At 55.1% G+C, this 20625-nt stretch overlaps 1 protein-coding gene across 20 annotated transcripts in view; it reads left to right on the top strand.

Annotated features, from left to right (window-relative positions):
• The window catches only part of DYSF (dysferlin), a 202199-nt gene that overhangs the window by 50148 nt on the left and 131426 nt on the right, over window positions 1-20625 (top strand). For 11 of the 20 annotated variants that reach the window (XM_059659464.1, XM_059659457.1, XM_059659455.1 and 8 more), the window contains exons 5-14: window positions 3757-3871; window positions 7036-7128; window positions 7482-7693; window positions 9608-9736; window positions 10188-10250; window positions 11238-11288; window positions 12668-12698; window positions 13313-13428; window positions 16370-16496; window positions 19214-19317. In XM_059659464.1, coding sequence (XP_059515447.1) covers window positions 3757-3871; window positions 7036-7128; window positions 7482-7693; window positions 9608-9736; window positions 10188-10250; window positions 11238-11288; window positions 12668-12698; window positions 13313-13428; window positions 16370-16496; window positions 19214-19317 — 1041 coding nt within the window. The remainder of the gene's footprint in view (window positions 1-3756; window positions 3872-7035; window positions 7129-7481; window positions 7694-9607; window positions 9737-10187; window positions 10251-11237; window positions 11289-12667; window positions 12699-13312; window positions 13429-16369; window positions 16497-19213; window positions 19318-20625) is intronic. The other 9 variants (XM_059659471.1, XM_059659466.1, XM_059659469.1 and 6 more) reach the window with 1 other exon arrangement.

Below are 20625 nucleotides of genomic sequence, written 5' to 3'. Positions count from 1 at the left end.
GTGTTAGTTGTTTTGACTCTTTAGTCTCCTTCCCTCTGGGAGAATTCCTTAGTCTTTCTTTGACTTTTACAACCTGAAACCTTGACATTTTTGGAAATACAGGCTTGTAATTGTCCCTCAGTTTGATGTTTCCCCACAATTAGATCTAGGTTGTGCATCTTTGGCAGGAAAATCACACAGTGATGCTGGGCTGCCCTATTGTATCCAGGGGGATATGACTCTGATTTATTTCATTACTGTGCTATTAAGCTTGTTTTTTTTTTTTTTTTTTGGTTAAAGTAGCATTTGCTGAATTTCTCCACTAACCCCAAATCCATTGCCCTAAGAAGTAAGAATTTGAGGGGGAGGTACTTTGTGCCTCATTCAACTTTCACCCATCAATTTAAAAAATATTTTTATTGATTTCAGACAGGAAGGGAGGGGGAGAGAGAGATAGAAATATTAATGATGAGAATCACTGATGGGCTGCCTCCTGGACGCCCCTTACTGGGGATCGAGCCAGCAACTTAGGCATGTGCCCTGACCAGAATTCAATGGAACCGTGACCTCCTGGTTCATAGGTCGACGCTCAACCACTGATTCACACTGACAGGGCTACCCATTAGTTTTAACAACCACTGTTGCTTCTTGGTTGGGTTTATTATTATTTTTTAATTTATTTTAGGGAGAGAGGAAGGGGCAGAGGAAGAGAGAAAGAGAGAGAGAAATATGAGAGAGAAACATGGATTGGTTACCTCCCCCACTTGCCCCAACTGGGGATTGAACCTGAAATCTGGGTATATACTCTTACTGGGATTTGAACCCTTGACCCTTCGGTGAATGGATGATGCTCCAGCCAACTGAGCCATACAGGCCAGGGCTAATGGTTGTGTTGATGATTGTTAAATGGTGGTATTTTAAATTAGTTATTTGTGTGTGTGTGAATCAGTTGGCATTTCACTGTAAGAAAAAAGCTTCCTTCCTGTTTGATTTACTTATTTATTTCCATTTGGAATCAGGTATTTTTCTTTTAGTCAATGGTTTAATGTAATTATCTTTTATTTTCATGTTTAAATTGTCCCAGATTTGGCCAGTGGCAGCCACTGACTCATTGTCCTTTTGACATGTTTCTATCATTTTTTGATTATTTCCTTGGTTTCTGGCATAAAATGTTTCCGGGTTGTCTTCTACCAATCCTGGCCTAACCCTGCAATTAGTTATTTCTCCAAAGAGCACAAATAATTGCCTTTTGATGAAGTGGAGAAAAGTAGAGATGTCTAGATCCACCCCAACCTGATTGGAATCTCCAGGAGTCAGGCTGGGCACGGGAGGGCCTGGGTATTTGGGGCGCCCCCCCCCCCCTCTTTTTTTCCTTCTTTGGGTTGCAGGAGCCTGGGATGCCAGTGCGAGGCACTCTGGCTGCGCACGTGGCGACACCTGGTGGTGGTGTAGGAACCTGCAGCGGCGGTTAGGCAAGGCCTCGGACCCAGATATTTAAAGGGTCTCATTGCCTTCCCAGGCCTCCTGCAGGGTCTCCTGGGATGTGGAGCGGCTCGGCTAGGCAGGCCTCCTTCTGAGGGTTCTGAGCCCCACACCCCCATCCCTGCCTTTCCTTAGCCTGGCTGCCCCTGCTCAGGCCTCAATCTGAGGGTTCAAGCCCCAGAGCTGGATGACATCCAGGGCCTGGAGCATCTTCTGTCTCAGAATCAGATTTTGCTCCAGGACCTTCTGGAAACCCCTACGATTACTCAGCTGAGAGAGAGACCTACTGAATCACACTAGAGCTGCTCAGACGGTATTATGCATCATTAACAATGACATTTATAAAGAGTTTGTCAAAACCTGGGGGCGTGCTTACTGTCTAACATAAAGTAAAAGAAAAGCATCTATACTAATAAAAGAGAAAAATGGTAATTGGCATACAACGCTACCCTTTTCATTGGCTAATCAGGGCTATATGCAAATTAACTGCCAACTAAGATTGGCAGTTAACTGCCAACAAGATGGCTGTTAATTTGCATATGTAGGCACAATGCAGGGAGGCGAAAGGGAAAGCAGGAAGAAGCCCCCTGCCACTGACAGTGATCGGAAACCCAGGGGGGAGCTAAGAGGTGGGGGGCAGGGCAAAGGCGGCCCTGAGGCCGCCTTTACCCTGCCCCCCAGCTATGATCGGAGAATCAGGTGCCTTTGCCGCCCTGGCCAGTGATAGCAGAAAGTAGGGGTGGAGCCAGCGATGGGAGCTGGGCACGGTCGAAGCTGGCAGTCCCGGGAGCTAGGGGTCCCTTGCCTGGGCCTAAAGTGAAGCCCACGATCGCGGGGCCGCTGCAGCTGCGGGTCCCCGCTGCCCGGGCTGGACGCCTAGGCCAGAGGTGTTAGGCCTGGGCAGGGGCGGAGCCTGCAACCGCGGGGAGCTGGGGGTCCCCTGCCCAGGCCTGACACCTCTGCCGGAGGCCTCAGGCCTGGTCAAGGGGCAGATCCGGTGATTGGTGATCGGAGGGTGATGAGGGTCAACTCCTCTGGCTGAGGCATCAAGCTTGGGCGGGAGGTGGAGCAAGCGATCAGAGGGAGATGGGGGTCCCCTGAGCAGGCATGATTCCTGGGCCAGAGGCCTCAGGCCTGGGCGGGGGTCAGAGCCAGTGATCGGGGGGAGATGGGGGTCCCCTGTCCAAGCCTGACACCTCTGGCGGAGGCGTCAGGCCTGGGCAAGGGGCCGATCCTGCAATTGGAGGGTGATGGGGGTCAACGCCTGAGGGCTCCCAGTATGTGAGAGGGGGCAGGCTGGGCTGAGGGACACTCCCCCCCCCCCCACACACATACCCAGTGCACGAATTTTGGGCACCGGGCCCCTAGTTTTATATATAACAGAGCTGTACACTGTTTAAAAGCCATTAGAGATAATGATATCGAGATGCAAATAGTGGTAGAATTATAGCAGTTTGTTTCCTTTTGCCTTTGTTCAATAGAGCACTTATTACTTTGATTGATAAAAAGGCTACCCAGGAGGCCTGTTGGCCCTGGGGCTCCAGGGAAGGCCTGGCCAGGCCCCCACTGGCCTAGGAGCTGCAAGGCTGGAGAGCTTGCTGTGACTGCACCGTTTCTTCAGGTTCAGGGGCCCTTTGAGCAGTGCACCACTCATGGTGGGGTCAGTGGGTGGGGACACAGGCAGCCTCCCCCTGTCCATTCCAGTGATGTGTCCAGTCCCTCTCCTCTTGGATGGTCAAAGCTGGAGCCGCGGGAGGTGAGGTGGGGACAGAAGTGCCTTTGGGAGTGAAGAGGGCTCAGAAAGCCTGTCTCGGAGCTGGGGCCGAGCCGAACAGGCTGAGCTGTCTGTGGAGACAATCCCCTTGTCGCCTCGGCCCTCGGCTGGGAAAGAGGTCAGGTCTTGGCTGAGAGTTGAAAAATTCTTAGGAGAGGCTGGGTTGCTGATTCATTTATAGAAGCTTATGATGTGCTCTGTCCTCTCATCTAATCCTCACTGGACCCCCGGGGAAGGTGCTATTGCTGTTACCACCCCCTTTTTATAGAGGAAGAAACTGAGGCACAGAGAGGCTACAGACCTTGCCGAAGGTTGCACAGCTCCTGGGTGGCGGAACCTGACTTCAGATTCTGGGCTCTTATGCTGAGGGCCCCCTCAGAGTGGCTTTGTCACAGCCTCCTGCAAACCTGACCCTCCTCAGGCCGTCTTCCTCTGCGAGGGATGAAAGGAACAGGAAAGATGGTGGAGGGCGGTGGTTGAGGCCAGTGCACCCACCTGCTCCCCTCCCCCCTCTCTTTCAGGCCTCACTGGTCCTGCAGGTGTCCTACACGCCGCTCCCCGGAGCTGTGCCCCTCTTCCCACCTACCACTCCTCTGGACCCCTCCCCGACTCTGCCTGACCAGGATATGATGGCTGGTGAGGAGCCCCCTCACCTTGGGAGGCCCAGCCAGGCTCCCCGAGCATGGGGGTGGGGCCCCAGTGAGGCTTCAGCAGCCTGTGCGGCCTTGGGGGGCGGGGGAGGACATGGGGGAAGGGGGATCCTGAGAACTGCCTCTGCCTCGCAGGAGAAAGGAGGGAGGCATGCTCCCCAGGTGCCACTCGGATTAGTGGGAGGATGCGCGACCCCCCCCCCCCCCCCCCCGCAGCTCCACTGGCTCCGTTGAGGGAGCTGTGCCTGGGTGGGTGCTCACACTGTGCGCCCCGCATGGGTGGGTGCTGTCGTGTAGAGGACATGCCTGTGGGACGGGGCCTTTTCCCAGGTGATGCCGGAGGCCCCACCCACTCCCCAGATCCCAGTGCCTCCCTGCCCGGACCTAACAGGCCTTTGGTGATGACATGGGACAAAAGGGCTGGGATTTCCTTGAAAGAGCTGGGGGTCGAAGTCAGGGGACATGAGTTACAGTCTCACCTTTGACACCCAGTAGCTGTGTGACGTTGGGCTGGCCACTCCCCCTCTCTGGGTCTGTAGTTTATCATTTGTGAAAAGAGCAGACACGGAGTCCCACGGTTGCTTCCGCTCGCTCCACTTGCCTCTGCTGGGCTTGTCAAGGGAGGACCCAGCCCAGGATGGCTGGCTGACAGTCAGGGGCCTGGGTGGCCGGGCCTGCTGGGTGGGCAGGAAGCTACACAGGCGGGCCAGGTGGGGACTCGCCCACGGAAAAGAGTCTGCAGCTTCTCTCCTGGTAAAGAGACCTGGAGGCAGACGCAGCACAACCTGAGCAGCCCCTGTCCCCGGGTGGAGCCCCTGTCCCCGTGTGGAGCCCCTGTCCCCGTGTGGAGCCCCTGTCCCCGTGTAGAGCCCCTGTCCCCGGGTGGAGCCCCTGTCCCCGTGTGGAGCCTCTGTCCCCGTGTGGAGCCCCTGTCCCCGTGTGGAGCCCTTGTCCCCGTGTGGAGCCCCTGTCCCCGTGTGGAGCCCCTGTCCCCGTGTGGAGCCCTTGTCTCCGTGTGGAGCCCCTGTCCCCGTGTGGAGCCCCTGTCCCCGTGTGGAGCCCCTGTCCCCGTGTGGAGCCCTTGTCCCCGTGTGGAGCTCTTGTCCCCGTGTAGAGCCCCTGTCCCCGTGTGGAGCCCCTGTCCCCGTGTGGAGCCCCTGTCCCCGGGTGGAGCCCTGTCTCTGGGTGGAGCCCTATCCCCGTGTAGAGCCCCTGTCCCCGGGTGGAGCCCCTGTCCCCGTGTGGAGCCTCTGTCCCCGTGTGGAGCCCCTGTCCCCGTGTGGAGCCCTTGTCCCCGTGTGGAGCCCCTGTCCCCGTGTGGAGCCCCTGTCCCCGTGTAGAGCCCCTGTCCCCGTGTGGAGCCCCTGTCCCCGGGTGGAGCCCTGTCTCTGGGTGGAGCCCTATCCCCGTGTAGAGCCCCTGTCCCCGTGTGGAGCCCTTGTCCCCGTGTGGAGCCCCTGTCCCCGTGTGGAGCCCTTGTCCCCGTGTGAGGCCCTGTCCCCGTGTGGAGCCCCTGTCCCCGTGTGGAGCCCCTGTCCCCGGGTGGAGCCCTGTCCCCGTGTGGAGCCCTTGTCCCCGTGTGGAGCTCTTGTCCCCGTGTGGAGCCCCTGTCCCCGTGTGGAGCCTCTGTCCCCGTGTGGAGCCCCTGTCCCCGTGTGGAGCCCTTGTCCCCGTGTGGAGCCCCTGTCCCCGTGTGGAGCCCCTGTCCCCGTGTAGAGCCCCTGTCCCCGTGTGGAGCCCCTGTCCCCGGGTGGAGCCCTGTCTCTGGGTGGAGCCCTATCCCCGTGTAGAGCCCCTGTCCCCGTGTGGAGCCCTTGTCCCCGTGTGGAGCCCCTGTCCCCGTGTGGAGCCCTTGTCCCCGTGTGAGGCCCTGTCCCCGTGTGGAGCCCCTGTCCCCGTGTGGAGCCCCTGTCCCCGGGTGGAGCCCTGTCCCCGTGTGGAGCCCTTGTCCCCGTGTGGAGCTCTTGTCCCCGTGTGGAGCCCCTGTCCCCGTGTGGAGCCTCTGTCCCCGTGTGGAGCCCCTGTCCCCGTGTGGAGCCCTTGTCCCCGTGTGGAGCCCCTGTCCCCGTGTGGAGCCCCTGTCCCCGTGTAGAGCCCCTGTCCCCGTGTGGAGCCCCTGTCCCCGTGTGGAGCCCCTGTCCCCGGGTGGAGCCCTGTCTCTGGGTGGAGCCCTATCCCCGTGTAGAGCCCCTGTCCCCGTGTGGAGCCCCTGTCCCCGTGTGGAGCCCCTGTCCCCGTGTGGAGCCCCTGTGCCCGTGTGGAGCCCCTGTCCCCGTGTGGAGCCCTTGTCCCCGTGTGGAGCCCCTGTCCCCGTGTGGAGCCCTTGTCCCCGTGTGGAGCCCTGTCCCCGTTTGGAGCCCTTGTCCCCGTGTGGAGCCCTGTCCCCGTGTGGAGCCCCTGTCCCCGTGTGGAGCCCTTGTCCCCGTGTGGAGCCCCTGTCCCCATGTGGAGCCCCTGTGCCCGTGTTGAGCCCTGTCCCCGTGTGGAGCCTGTCCCCGTGTGGAGCCCTTGTCCCCGTGTGGAGCCCCTGTGCCCGTGTGGAGCCCCTGTGCCCGTGTGGAGCCCCTGTGCCCGTGTTGAGGCCTGTCCCCGTGTGGAGCCTGTCCCCGTGTGGAGCCCCTGTGCCCGTGTGGAGCCCCTGTGCCCGTGTGGAGCCCCTGTGCCTGTGTGGATCCCCTGTCCCCGTGTGGAGCCCTGTCTCCGGGTGCCCCAGGCCAGTCCGGAAGCCCAGCCCTGTGTGGGCTCTTGGAGAGGGGGCGGCGCAGGACCGTCTCACTGAGGCCTGCCTGTCTGAGCTTGGCGATGGGAGGTCACTCTGGCTGGGGTACAGGTGGAGGGAGGAAGGAGGGGTGCTCCTGGGGACAGCGGGTGGGAGCCTGCAGGGCCCCGAATGTTCTGGGGCAACTTCTGAGGTGGCTCTGACAGAGGTAGGTTCACACTGGGCAGGGGAGGCTCCCAGAGGTGCCCAGTTCCCGGTCCCGCCTGGAAGGTGGTGTGAGGGACAGTCCCCCCCAGACGTGGCATCTGCTCCTGAGCTTCGTGTGCGGCTGGGGTTGCAGGGAGAGCAGGGTTGGGGGGCGAGGGGAGCTGGCTGGCTTCCCTTACCCACTCCCTCCTCCCCTCCCGGGGCTGTGCCCGCTCACGTGCCAGGTGGGGGACAGAGCCGGGCAGAGACGTGGTCCCTGCTCAGTGACAGCACTGTGGACACAAGATACTCGGGGAAGAAGTGGCTGGCCCCCACGGGTGAGACACAGCCAGGGCTGTCCTGACCCACCCATTACCCGTAACCATCTCACAGCTGCCGCCGTCAGCTCACGGGAGTGGGCCGCGGTGGCCAGGGGTTCACCTTGCAGGACAGGGGGCGGGGGGCCATTCTCTCTCCTTCCTGCTGACTAACTGGACTGACCGCCCCCACGTGTAGCTGCTGGACGCGTCTCTTCTCCTTCCTCATCCATCCTGGCTCATCGATGGGGGAAGGAGAGGGGCTGGGGTGGTGGTGAGTATTGGTGCCGTGCCCTGTGGACCCCCCTTTACCTGGCTGGGTCCCCAGGGCAGGGCCAGAGGGACCAGGACTCACTAGCACCCTCTCCTCCCAGACACAGGAGGAGAGGAGGACACCGAGGACCAGGGCCTCACGGGAGATGAGGCAGAGCCCTTCCTGGACCAGACCGGCCCCCCAGACCCGGGGGCTCCTTCCACGCCCAAGAAGCCAGCTTCCCACCCTCCCCCGTACCACCCGGGGAATAAAAGGAAGAGAGGTGCCCCCGCGCCCAGGAAGGTGCTGTCGGACAAGCCGCAGGACTTCCAGGTAAGGGCCGTCTGCGGCCACAGTCTCCCCTTTGGTGGGCCCACGGCTGTAGTGCTGGTGCCTGCTTGTCTGTCCCAACTCAGGGGAGACCCTAGCAGTGCTCCTGGGGGAAGCCTGGTTTTCTGGGGCCGGGGAAGGTGTGCAACGGGCAGTCACATCATAGGGCCTCAGAATAAGCCTCTGCCCAGCCCTGGTTTTGCTCTTAAAAAGGGGGTGGGGGTACTCTGCAGAGATTCAGCATGTCTGTTTGCCAACCAGTTTACCTGGCTCGCTAGCTCCTGCTGCTCCAGGTGTGGTCCTTGGGCATGCAGGGCGAGCATCAGCTGAGAAGCTGCCTGGCTATGTTTCCTCTCCCGATATCCATGCCCTTCCTTCGTGCCATGATTTTTCTGAAAGTCTGTGAAATGTGAATTTGTTTAACCTCTTCAGATAATGACACTATTAACCCTTCAATGTATTTTTATCCAAAAATCCATTCCATTTTATTTGCCTTTTAATTTTGGTCCCTTGTTTATCTGTTTGCTTTTCTACAAAATGTTCCATTTTGATAGAGTTGCACTTAGTGATATTTAACGCTTCAGAACTACTTTTAAAATTAAGAATAGGAAACAGCCCGGCCTAGCTCCGTGGTTGGGCGACAACCTATGAACTAGGAGGTCATGGTTTGATTCCCGGTCAGGGCACATACCTGGGTTGCGGGCTTGAACCCCAGTGGGTGACGAGCAGGAGGCAGCTGATCAATGATTCTCTCTCAGCACTGATGTTTCTATCTCTTCCTCTCCCTTCCTCTTTGAAATCAATAAAAATAATATAAAAAAAATAGGAAACAAATCTTTATTTAGTATGTGCAACAAATTGTAAAAATATATTTTAGTTTTAAATCATGGTAATTCAGGCAAATGTGCCAGCTATCAGCCTATGTTTGTCTGAAAGACAAAATTCTAACGTATTTTTATTATTCCCAAGACATATTCTTATTGCCTTTTTTTTTCCTCCTTAGAAGGTTAATATTTATATTGTAGAAAATTTGGAAAAGACAGCAAAAAGAAGAGAATAAAAACCACTCATCTACCTTTCCATTGTTATTAATAATATATTCTTCTACAGAATGCTAGTTTAAACAAATCAATCAATCAATCAATCAATCAATCAATAGGTAACTACTGATTAGGAATTAGAACCAGTAAACTTTATTTTTCCCTTGAAAATTGTTTTAATATTTTAAAATTTCGTACTTTTGAAACCTTCGTTTACTTATAGTCAGTGGAGGAAACTCTTAGTTTATTTCTCAGAATGTGAACAGCGTTGCATCTTATACAGAGCAGAGACGGGGAGCCTTACTATCTGAGTTCAGGCTCTGAGGGAATTGTCATTGCAGGATGTTCAAGCCACTTAAAAGCATCAGCGTCAAAGGCCCGAGGCGCCAGCGGCTGCAGGAACCTGGGGAGGGATGCCTGGGCCGGGTGCCAGGAATTAATGCCGTAGCTTACCTGGGTGCCTGGCAGCTCTGTGTGGAAACGTGGGATGTATAGGAGCAAGGGACCTGGGTGGGGACTGTTTTCACAAGGCTTTCCCAAGTCTTTAAAAAAAATACATGTTTTTGTTAATTTCAGAGAGGAAGAGAGAGGGAGAGAGAGATAGAAACATCAATGATGAGAGAAGATCATTGATCAGCTGCCTGGGGATCGAGCCTGCAACCCAGGAATAGAACTGTGACCTCCTGATTCATAGGTTGATGCTCAAGCACTGAGCCACGCCTGCCGGGTTTCTCCTCTTTAATAACTTTCCCGAGACCTGCCGTGAGGATGGTCCCCGAGATTTCTGATTTTTTTTGGGGGGGGCGGGAGGAGTGGGATGTGTGTGTTTCTGACCACTTCTGCTTTCCTCCTGCTCACGCCCCCTCTTGGCTTTCAGATCAGGATCCAGGTGATCGAGGGGCGCCAGCTGCCAGGGGTGAACATCAAGCCTGTGGTCAAGGTCACTGCCGCTGGGCAGACCAGGCGGACGCGGATCCACAAGGGAAACAGCCCACTCTTCAATGAGGTGGGAGGCAGTGGGGCGAGGGCTGGGGCCCTGGTGGGCCTCTGATAGGGAGCACACAGCAGACGCCCAGCAAGCCCCTCAGTGTCTACATAGGCACTGACTTTGGGTGGAGAGATGTGCCACCCAAAGGTGTGAACAGGCTGTTGGAGGAGCTGGAGAGATGGTTTTAGCTCGTGTTCGTGCCTTGGGCTCCCACAGCTCCACATCCCTGTCATCCTGTAGGGCCAGCCACTCACCCGGTCCCTGAGATGACGACCTCTGTGGGGTCAGGGAAGGGTCGTCCCAGAATCTGTCAGGTCCCAGAACTCAGTACGGGCTGAGCTCATTCCACGATTTCCGATTTCCGTGGGACAAGCCCGAGTGCTGTGGTGGGTGGTTGACTCTCTCCCCGGCCTGGGGGCCTGGGCATTGGCAGGCACTCACTCGTCTCCCTTCTGCCCTGAACCAACAGACTCTGTTCTTCAACGTGTTTGACTCTCCAGCGGAGCTGTTCGATGAGCCCATCTTCATCACGGTACGTTGGGTGACCAGAGGTCCTCTGTGGGCTGTGTACACGCACATGCCCGTCCCCCATGCACGTGTGTGACACAGAAGCCGTGAAGCCCAGAGCATGAGTGCTGTGCAGAGGCTCACCTCAAGGCTGCTGGTCACGGGAATGCCTCCAGCAGCTGAGATGGAGGCAGCAGCTGAGAGGGAGAGCCCGCTGCTCAGCACCCCCAGGTGTCTCGGGTCAGGGTCCTGAAATCATTCTTGTAGCGGGAACATTGATTTTCATCTTATACTAGAGGCACAGGTAGAGTCCCTAGGCCTGGCTGGCAATCAGGGCCAATCTGTGGGGTGACCAGTGGGGCAATCAGGGGGCCCCCACTGGCACCTGCCTTGGCCTGCCTGATGCCGCCTACTTGCCAGCAAATTGCGCCCCCTGCTCCCACCGCTGCTGCAGGGGTGATGGGGGGGCCCGCTGGCACCCACCCTTGGTTGGCCTGGGGCCTGCAGGCTAGGGGCAGCTCCTGCATTGAGCGTCTGCCCCCTGGTGGTCAGTGTGTGTCATAGAGACCGGTTGGTCCACTGGTCGTTTCGCCATTTGGTCGATTTGCATCTTAGGCTTTTATTATATAAGATTGTTTGTCCATGTGCCATTTCTGGCCAAGATTTTCTTCTTCTGGGCCCTGGCAGCTCTTTTCTCCTTTCCTCTAAAAGACAATATAGTTTAGTGGCTAAAAGTATGGGCTCTGGAGCCAAAGTGCATTCTCACCCTGCCGCTGCCATTTAGGAGTTGTGTGATTCTGTACAAGCCTTGTAATCTCTCTTTCTTTGCCTCTGTTTCTTCATCTGTGAAATGGGGAGAATAATAGCACCTACTCACAGGGTTCTTGTGCGGGTTAAACAAGGCTTAGCACAATCTCTGGAGTAGAGTGCGGGGGGAAGAGCTATCGGGCCGGGCCCTGTCTGGGCCAACCTTTACTCGTAAGTGAGAGTTTTAATTTATCTTTCCCTCCAGGTGGTGGACTCCCGTTCCCGCAGGACTGACGCTCTCATCGGGGAGTTCCGGGTAATGGTTTATGTTCTTTGCAAGCAGCCAGTTCTCGAGTGTCCGTGTGAGTGGAGGCTCTGTGGGTAGTGTGCCAGGGTTGGCACTTCAGAACTCCTGTCTTGGTCGGTGTTGGCAAAATAGAATGAACAAAACAGGGTCTCCCGGCCCGGAAATCCTCCCCACAGCGGTAGGAGGGAAAGAGCACTGTGTGACTGAGGAATCACTGAGCCAGCGTGCGGTGTGCGTCCCCGGCACTCCACCGAGAGGCTGAGAGGGCAGAATTGCTTTCACAGGCTACACACAGGGAAGGCAGCGAGCCGTGGAGACCTTCCTGAATGCTGTTGTAATGTAATTCTTACTGATTTCCTCATTTTTGAGTCTTCAAGCATTTATCAAATGGAAAGAAAGGGCACAGCTTACTTTAGCCTCCCCTGCTATGCAAATAAAATGGGACCCCTTTCCTCTGGGAATTAAGTCACCAGGTAGAACACTACGTCTTTCTAACTGGGAGGCAGTTTTCAAAGGCACGGGCTCCAGCCTGTCGTTCTGTAACAAATGGGTCTTCGTTGTATTTGGAGTCGCTAATCTTTGATACACTTCTTGTCCTGAGAACCCAACGGTTAAGGTTAAACACTTTTTTCTAATGATAAAAGTAATCCATGATTTAAGAAAACATTTCTCAGAACAGCTTTAGGTTCATGGCAAAGTTGAGAGGACAGTACAGAGTTCCCACATATCCCTGCTCCCCCCCCCCCCAGTTTCCCCACCATCAACATCACCCTCATCTATGATTTTTTTTTTTACAGAAAGTTATAAAATACAGGAAAGAACAAAAATAAAATAAAACCCACCCAAATTTACCACCCAGAAAGAGCACAGTTACAGCTGTATTTCCTTTCCTCTTTCTTTCCTATGCACGTATATACTTGACCAAACTTTAATAAAAATAAATTCCACTTTTAACCTGGCCAGTGTAGATCAGTGGTTAGAGCATGGGCTCATGCAAGGACGGGTTGTGGGTTCAATTCCTAGTCTGGGTTAGGGTGCCTGTGGGAGGCAGCCAATTGATGTATCTCCTTCTCTCTCTCAAAATCAGTGGGAAAGACATCCTCAGGTGAGGATTAGCAACAACAACAAAATATTCCGCTTTCTTCCTCCCCATGTATTATCAAAGGAGGAACAGCTCCCCATGTCTCCATATGTTCTTCAAAACATGATGCTTTTTGAAGGTCTAACTGGCTTTATTAAGCGATTCACGAGTCGCCAGCATCCCGTCCAGCTACCAGAAGGGCAGTCCCTTCAGAACATGATTTTTCATGGGCTGATACGATGCACCACACTTTATGTAGCACTTCAGGGGCAAGAGTTTGATGTGTGTTCTCTCTGTTTAATTTCAGATAGATGTGGGTGCCGTCTACAGAGAGCCCCGTGAGTCACCTTCTCATCACCTTGGCCTTGTCCTTGCATTTTGGTCTGGAGGCTGCTTGGGGGACACCCAGTTCCCTCCTGGAGGGTTTTAGGATGTAGAGGTGGAGTTAGGTCCTGGGGGTTTTAAGATGTGGAGGTGAGAGCTGCAGGAGCGAGGGAGGGCAGGCTTCCACCTTCCAGGAGGAACAGGCCCCCTAGGGAGCGCCAGCCCTCATGAGGGTCTCAGCGGGTCAGCCAGGGATGCTCATTCTGGGAGGCCCCAAGCAAAGGCAGCTGGAGGCGGGGGTCACCTTGGACAGGGGTGGGCCGCGTCATTTGGGTGACACGTCTAGCATTTCTCCACAGCCTGGTTTCTACCCTGCCCCGGACACCTCCCGAGGGGAGAGGTAACTGGCCCCGAGTCTGGCTTTGGGGTTCCTGTTAACGTTTCTGACTCCAACCTACTTGCACACTCCAAGCACCTCTTATTCTACAAGTTGCGTCCTGCCCCCCTGTCCAGTGGACGAGTCCTTCATCTCACCCACGTGTAGTCAGTCCGCCCTCGGCTCCCGGATGTGGTTGCAGACCTGGGTCCTCCCAATGCCGTGACCACCCACGGACGTTGTCTCCCGTAGGACACGCCTTTCTCAGGAAGTGGCTGCTGCTCTCAGACCCTGATGATTTCTCCGCTGGGGCCAGAGGCTACCTGAAAGCAAGCCTGTGTGTGCTGGGGCCTGGAAACGAAGCGCCTGTGAGTCCATGTCCCTGTCCTCCTCACAGCACCGTACCTGGTAGCGGAGGGCCAACCGACCAACCAACAAACAAACAAGCAACTTCCGTTTTTCTGCTTTAAGAGAACACACAGTAATTATGAGAAATGTAGACAACGTGGACAAGTCTAAGTAAAAAACGAATCACTCATAATTCTACCACCCAGTGAGAACTGTTATTAATATCTCTTTGCATATCCTCTCAGAAGGATATACATTCGTATTTTCTTCTCTTAATACTTTTTTGATTGAGGTCTGACATGTAACATGTTAGTTTCATGTTATATGTTATACTGATTCGATATTTGTATATATTGTGAAATGATCACCACAGAAAGTCTAGTTACATCTGTCACCTCACATAGTTACAAAAAAATTCTTTTTTCTTGTGGTGATAACTTTTAAGATCTAGTCTCTTAGCGACGTCCCATATGCAATTTTACATGATTAACTATAGTTGCCATGCTGCATCTTATGTCCCCATGACTTGCCGCTGGAAGTTTGTACCTCTTGACCATCTTCCCATTTCCTCCACTCTTCCCTCCTCCCCGTCTCTGGCAATCATCTGTCTTTTGCATATTTTTCTTCCTTGCAGACGTGAGATCATTTTAGGAAGAACAGTTATACGTTGGAGGTGGTAGAAGGAGAAAGCGTTTAGAGTTGGGGAGACAGCAGCATCATTGTGTGTCTGGAGAGAGGAGAAAACATTTGGAGTAGTAGCTGTGGGAGAGGAATGAGGTGTTCATTAAGAAACGGAGGGTTTCTGGACCCACTCTGGGTTGGGGACTTCGTGGCACAGCCTCATGATGCTCAGTGGCCCAGAAGCAGACCGGGAGGTGGATGGCAGAAGTGTCAGGCGTGGCTCAGGCAGGCCTGGTGGAGGCACAGGGCCAAGGTGGCCAGGGCATTGGGGCAGGGAGGATGCAGAAGGATGGGGCCTAGAGCTGATGCAGAGGACAGATAATACGGAATGCACACTATTGAGCGCCTGCTGTGTGCCCCTCTGTGTGCTGGTGTCTCGCTCGCTCTGTGAGGGATTGGAGGAGGCGGATAGCTTGCAAGCTGTCTTCTGAGAGGGGTGTCAGTGGTCAAGGTTTTGCTGGAGGAGTGGTTCTGTGTGGTTGGAAGTTGGAGATGGGGCCATGCCTCTAGCAGCTGAAGGGGACAGGAGATGAAGACGCTGTTGGTGGAGGACAGGAGCTGTGCTGGCGAATGGCTTGTCCAGATGTGGATTCCCTGATGGGAGACTTGGAACTCAGATAGGCAAACGGTGAGGCAGGTGCTGCAGTCATCCAGGCAAGGCGAGCACAGGGCCTGGGCTTGGCTGTGACAGCAGTGAGAGCCGTGGGGGAGAGGTGCATGTGGGTGGTGAGGACTTCTGGGAGGGAGAGATGGAGGGGGGCAGCTGCCAGGGGTGGCCCTCTCTTTGCAGCCCATGATGGCCAGGAGGAGTGGGAGAGTCAGGAGGAGGGAAGCGATCCCCAGGGGAGGGGTGGTGGGAGTGGGGTTTCCCAGGGAAAGTCTGGTATAATGGTGGAGGCCAAGGGCAAGTCCCATGAGGATGTCAAGGAGGAGGAGCTGGCTGGTGACAAGAGCTCAAGCACCCACAGTGGAAAGTTTAGGGGAGGGAGAACGCAGGGTGCTGTGTTGAGGGCCGATGGAGCTCAGGTAGACAGCCCCACCCCCGGGCACCCGTCCCTGCTCTCTCATCCCGTGCACTCCAGCCCTGTCCCTCTGTCGCCCTGCTCTCCGCACTGTGCTTCTTGCTCCTTCTATGGGGCATCTCCGAGTCTGTTATCCTCTTGTAAAACAACGCTTCCTCCTCTTCCTAGTACCTGGAACCTTGTTTTCCCCTGAGGAAGTCACTCCTCTTAGAACCAGCTCAGAAGGAGGCCCCTGCTCTCGGCTCCGGCTCTCCCCGGGCCTCTGGGATTGGAGAGCAGCTGCCCCTGGTCCTCACCGCAGTGCCCTGCGGGTGCCAGCAGCCTTCCCCGGCCCCAGCGCTGCCTCCTCCCGCAGCGGCTGCTTCCCCGGCTTCTTCCCCCTCTGTGGGTCCTCCGGGCTGTGACCTGCCCTGCAGAGCTGGCCCCGGAGGGTCCTTGTGTGTGGATTCCTGTCTTTGCCACGGAGTGTGACGTGTCCTCACGGACGAGCCATCAACATCTGATCTTCTTCTAAGATCTGAGCTCGGGAGTCCCTCTCCCCACCAGTCTCTTTCCGCCTCTCTCCCTCCATCACCTGCTGGGTGACAGCTCTTCCTCACTGGGGTGACAGCCCCCCATCCCTCTCAGGTTCCCAGTCCATCAGTTCCCCCTTGCCACACTCTCCCCTCTCCCCATGACCCTAATTCTCACTGCGTGCTTACTAACCCCTGGGTCTCCCACATACCTCCTGTCCCCCACTGTCCCTACCACACACTCTCCACTCCACTCTGTGGTCAGTTTGGGTGGCAGAAGTCACCCGGAGGTGCTGGTTGCCACGGGTGCTGCCACGGGTGCAGTTTATTCCTGATCTCATTCCCCACAGTGGCTGTTTCTAAACTTGTCTCTCTCCTGAGCTCCACCCTCAGCCTCCCTCGGGGAGTCACAGCGGCACAGTGTGAGAGCCCTGGCTGCTGACCCTCCCTCCCTCCGCCCCCTTCCATCTCCACTCGTCTCCTGCCATTCCCCGCTCTCCCCTCTGCTGGGCCCTGTGCCGTGTCCTCTGCCACCTGGTCCCACCTTCTCTTCCTGGTCTCTTTTCTTGTTATTGTCTCCACTGCCCAGAGGAGGAAGCGCGTCCCAGGTGAGGAACCTGCCTGGGGTCCAGGCTGGTGCACGGCCCGGAGCGGCCTGCCTCTCTTCAGAATGCGCCCTTTCCCGGTGTTGGTTGAGGAAGGGGAAACGTCGTTGAGTCAGGAGTCACATTTGGTTTGCGTTGCAGCTGGAGAGAAAGGACCCCTCGGAAGACAAGGAGGACATCGAAGGCAACCTGCTCCGGCCGACCGGCGTGGCCCTCCGAGGGGCGCACTTCTGCCTGAAGATCTTCAGGGCCGAGGACTTACCGCAGAGTGAGTGTGGGCCTTCCCCGGGACCGAAGGCCTGGGCCGGTGGGGACCCGCTGGGCCACATCAGCTCCCGGGGGAATGGATGGAGGGGCTGCCCCTCCACTCTCGCCCTGCCTCCCGTTGGCCTGGCGTCCTCACTCCGGAATCTGCTAGGTCAGTGCCGGGCCTCCGCGCTGTCCTCCGGGGAAGCCCCAACCCTCTCTGGGTTCCCCGAGCGTGTTTATTGTTCCTAGCAGAGAAGCAGTCATAGTGAATGCAAAGACACGTAAGTGTTGGTGGAGTCACAGAGGTGCCAGACATCTTGAGACGATAGCTGCCCTGGGCTCCAGTTCCGCATCCCCTCGGCCTGGTCTGGCTGTGTAGCCGCTGTGGACCCATTTCCTGGTTCTCACCAGGGAGTCAGCACCATCCGACTCTGTTCTGTGCTCAGGGCTGGATCTCACTGATTTTCTTTCCTCTTTGAGGGAGCCCAGCCTGCAAGTTGGCAGACCCTGGTCTGGGGAGGCAGACACTGACGTGTTGGAGAGCTCAGGGTCTCTGCGGGTGAAGGATGAGCACCCGGTTTGCCTCCAGCTGTCCTGGGTTAACCCTGAAAGTCCCGTGTCCCGGGAAGCCACTCGGTCTCCGGCACTGGAGCAGTGGGTCACCTTGGTGTGGCCGTGCCCTCCTCCTCCCAGGAAGGCCACTGTGGCCACTGCCTGGCTTCTCACCGTGGCTAGCCCTGTATTGGCCCCGTCCGTGTGCTCAGTAAATGGCGGGGGGATTACAGCAGGTCCTCGACCGTCATTTTGTTCAACATCTTTTGTTATAATGCTGATGCGATGCCACACGATCTTAACTCTTGTTTATATCAATTAGTTTATGATAAAATTGGTTGCATATGTATTGGTTCCCTTAAAGTCACAGAACCTATTGATGACCTCAAGTGAGGACTTACTGTACGTATACTGAATATTTTAGAGCTGTGGGTGCTAGGATCACCGGGGGAGCTTTAACGTAGGGATGCCTGGGCCACACCTTTGGTGGTTCAGATCGACTTGGTTTGAGGTAAGGTTCAAACATTGGTCGTTTTTATTTTTATTTTATTTATTTATTTTTGTTAGTTCTCACCTGAGGATACGTTTCCATTGATTTTAGAGAGAGTGGAAGGGAGGGTATGGGAGGGAGGGAAAGAGAAAGGGAAACATGAATGTGAGAGACACACATTGATTGGTTGCCTCCCACATGTGCCCCGGGGGTGGGGGATTAAACCTGCACCCAGCTCCCTGCCCTTGACCGGGAATTTAACCTGTGACAACCTCGATGTGCGGGGGTGATGCTCTGTCACTGAACCACCAGCCAGGGCCTCATTGGCCATTTTTAAAGGCTCCCGAAGTGGTTCAGCTGTTCTGTGGGCTGTGAGCCCCTGCTTCGAGTGTGTGTTGGAGGCATATGAGCCAGTTATGGTTCATAAGTCAGTGAGAACATTTGCTACTTGGGTCTCTGTTTACAAGTTTTGCATAAAGCTAATTGAGGGTTTCTGCTTTGACTAATGACAGCAATAAATGAAATGGGTTCCTTCTGTACAGGCTTATTTGAACCAAAATCATGGGGAAAGCCTTTAAATATATAATGGGTATTAAATGGTCATTAAAATACATGCTTAGCCCTGGCTGATGTGCTAAGTGGTTAGAGCATCAGCCTGCAAACCGAAGGGTCTTGGATTTGATTCTGGTCCAGGGCACGTACCTGGGTTGTAGGTTCCCCGGCCCATTTGGGGGAGTGTGGATAGCTCTCTCACATCGATGCGTCTCTTTCTCCCCCCTCCCTTCCACTCTCCCTAAAATCAATGGAAAAAATATCCTCCAGTGAGGATTAACAACAATAACAAAAAATATGTGCTTAAAAACATTCTGCACTTACTGGTTAAACTATGCAGAGTGAAGCTGGTGAGATTCCAAAAGGGGGTTGGGGAAATGGAAATGTTTGCTTTGCTGAAAGTGAAGGTATTCTATGTTTAATTCTCTGCAATGTTGTTTAACTATAAATAAAACAAAATAGGTGGGTATATAGAATATAAATGTTAATTGTTATCTGTTGTAGTCATGTAGACATTAGCAAGACTATGATCTTTAACTGTCAATTTCCTCTCTCATTCATATACATTATAGATAACACATCCATATGCATACATTCACAAATACACATCTCTCTCTCTCTCTCTCTCTTTGTACATACATATGTAAACATGGCTAATTTAGTAAAATATTGATTTGAAGCGATATAGATTAAAAGTTCATAAACACCCCAGAATTGACTTGTTGGTTAACCTTAGGTAAATCACGGAGCTAATGGATGTAAAGAAAAATGTCAAAAGGATGCCAAATAATGGGATATTATTATAACAACTTCCAGTCCTTTTCCGGAAGTTTACTGCCCTCACTGATGTAGCTTTCTAACCCATCAATTGGTGGGCCTGTTCTGAAAGACGCTGAGGGGTGGGGAGGTGGTGTTAGTGAACAAGCTGTGGTGTGTGTGTGTGGGGGGGGGGGGGAGGCTGGGTGAGGAAATATTCCGGGGATCCTCCCTCCTGGGCGCCCTCACTCCCGGAGTCCCGGGGCTGAGCGGGCGCCTCAGCGTCTCTCTCTTTGCCAAGAGCACCTGGAGACTGGCAGGCAGAAGGCCCCGGATTTGGAGGCGGGGCAGCAGGTGGGCAGTGACCAGCGTGTCCTTCTCTTTAGTGGACGATGCCGTGATGGACAACGTGAAGCAGCTCTTCGGCTTCGACAGCAACAAGAAGAACTTGGTGGATCCCTTCATGGAGGTCAGCTTCGCAGGGAAAATGGTAAGGAGCAAAGAAGCGCGAGGATGCTCGGGGAGGGCAGAGCATGGGACAGAGTGAGGTGCAGGCGCTGCCCTTGGCCACGCCCGTCAGAGGCCAGAGGCGCGTGGAGGTGAGATGAGCGTGGGACTCCTGGGGAGACACTGGCCTAGCTCTCGGGGCAGCAGCACGCATGTGCATGGGTGCGCTTGGGTCTCTGAGATTGACACATGTTTGTGGATGGACACGGAGCAGGCAGATGGATAGTGGGTGGATACGAGACTATTTGGAGAGAAATGAAGCAATTGCATAAAAACTAGATGTGAAGGCGTAAAGATAGGGAAACTAAAAACTATGTAATAAAGACATAATGGTTATTTTTAAAAATCTGTGGTGGGAGTTGGGCAGAGGAAGGCCACGTTGGTGGGGGCCCTTGGGATCACGCTGATGCTCCTCTCTTCCTTGCAGCCCACCTTCCTGCCCAGAGGCAGGCTTGTGGCTCTAGTCCCTGTTGATTTCTGCTCCCTCCCGCCTCACCTAGGATGGAGCCCCCAGCATCTGTCTGCCCAGCCCACAGGCTCTCCCTGGCCGTGCCCAGCCTTCAGACGGCCCTTCTCCACAGGAGGACGCCCACTTGTTTAACCCCGACCCTCCCTTCACGCCCAGGCCTGCAGGGCCCTTTCTGCACATTTCTACCTACTGCCTCTTGGTCCCCTTTAAAGAGTCATCTTCTGCCTCATCCTGCCCATGATTGGGAGCCTCCATCCTCCCGGGCACCGCCATCGAAGGCAGAGCACGTGGGCCTGCGTCAGTTCTCCCCCCGCTTAAGCCCTTGCTACACCCAATATGCCTCCCCTGGCCCTGACTTCAGACATGTCTTGAGGCCCATCCCTTCTCTCTGCCCCACAGCTCACTTCGGTCCTTACCCAAATGCAGTTTGGTTAGGGCTTGGGGTCAGGGTCTGATGCCCTCTTCCGGCCTTCAGGGGCTCTGGGGCAAGAAGGCAGGAAGGAAGGAAGCAGGAAGGCTTGCTGGACACTTCATCTAAGGACTGGGACCAGTTTTTCCAGTTAGATGGATCGGAAAGTCCTGAGATGGTTTTATTCCACATTCCCAGGGATGATGGTAGGATGCTCTGATGACGGGTATAGCCAAGACCAACCTGTCTTTGGTTCCCGGCTGCTCCTGGGTCCCTGTCAGTCCCCCAGGCCTTCTCCTGTCCTGGGATGCCCTTGGCTGGCCCTGGGCTCTTTTTCTAGGCAGGTGCAAATGTCTGAGGGTGGTGATGGAGGTAGGGAACCTGGTGTAGGTAAAGCCGATTGGTGGCTGGGC

Source organism: Myotis daubentonii, chromosome 12 (genome assembly GCF_963259705.1).
Source record: "Myotis daubentonii chromosome 12, mMyoDau2.1, whole genome shotgun sequence".
Lineage (NCBI taxonomy): Eukaryota > Metazoa > Chordata > Mammalia > Chiroptera > Vespertilionidae > Myotis > Myotis daubentonii.
This window is presented reverse-complemented; position numbering and strand designations above follow the sequence as displayed.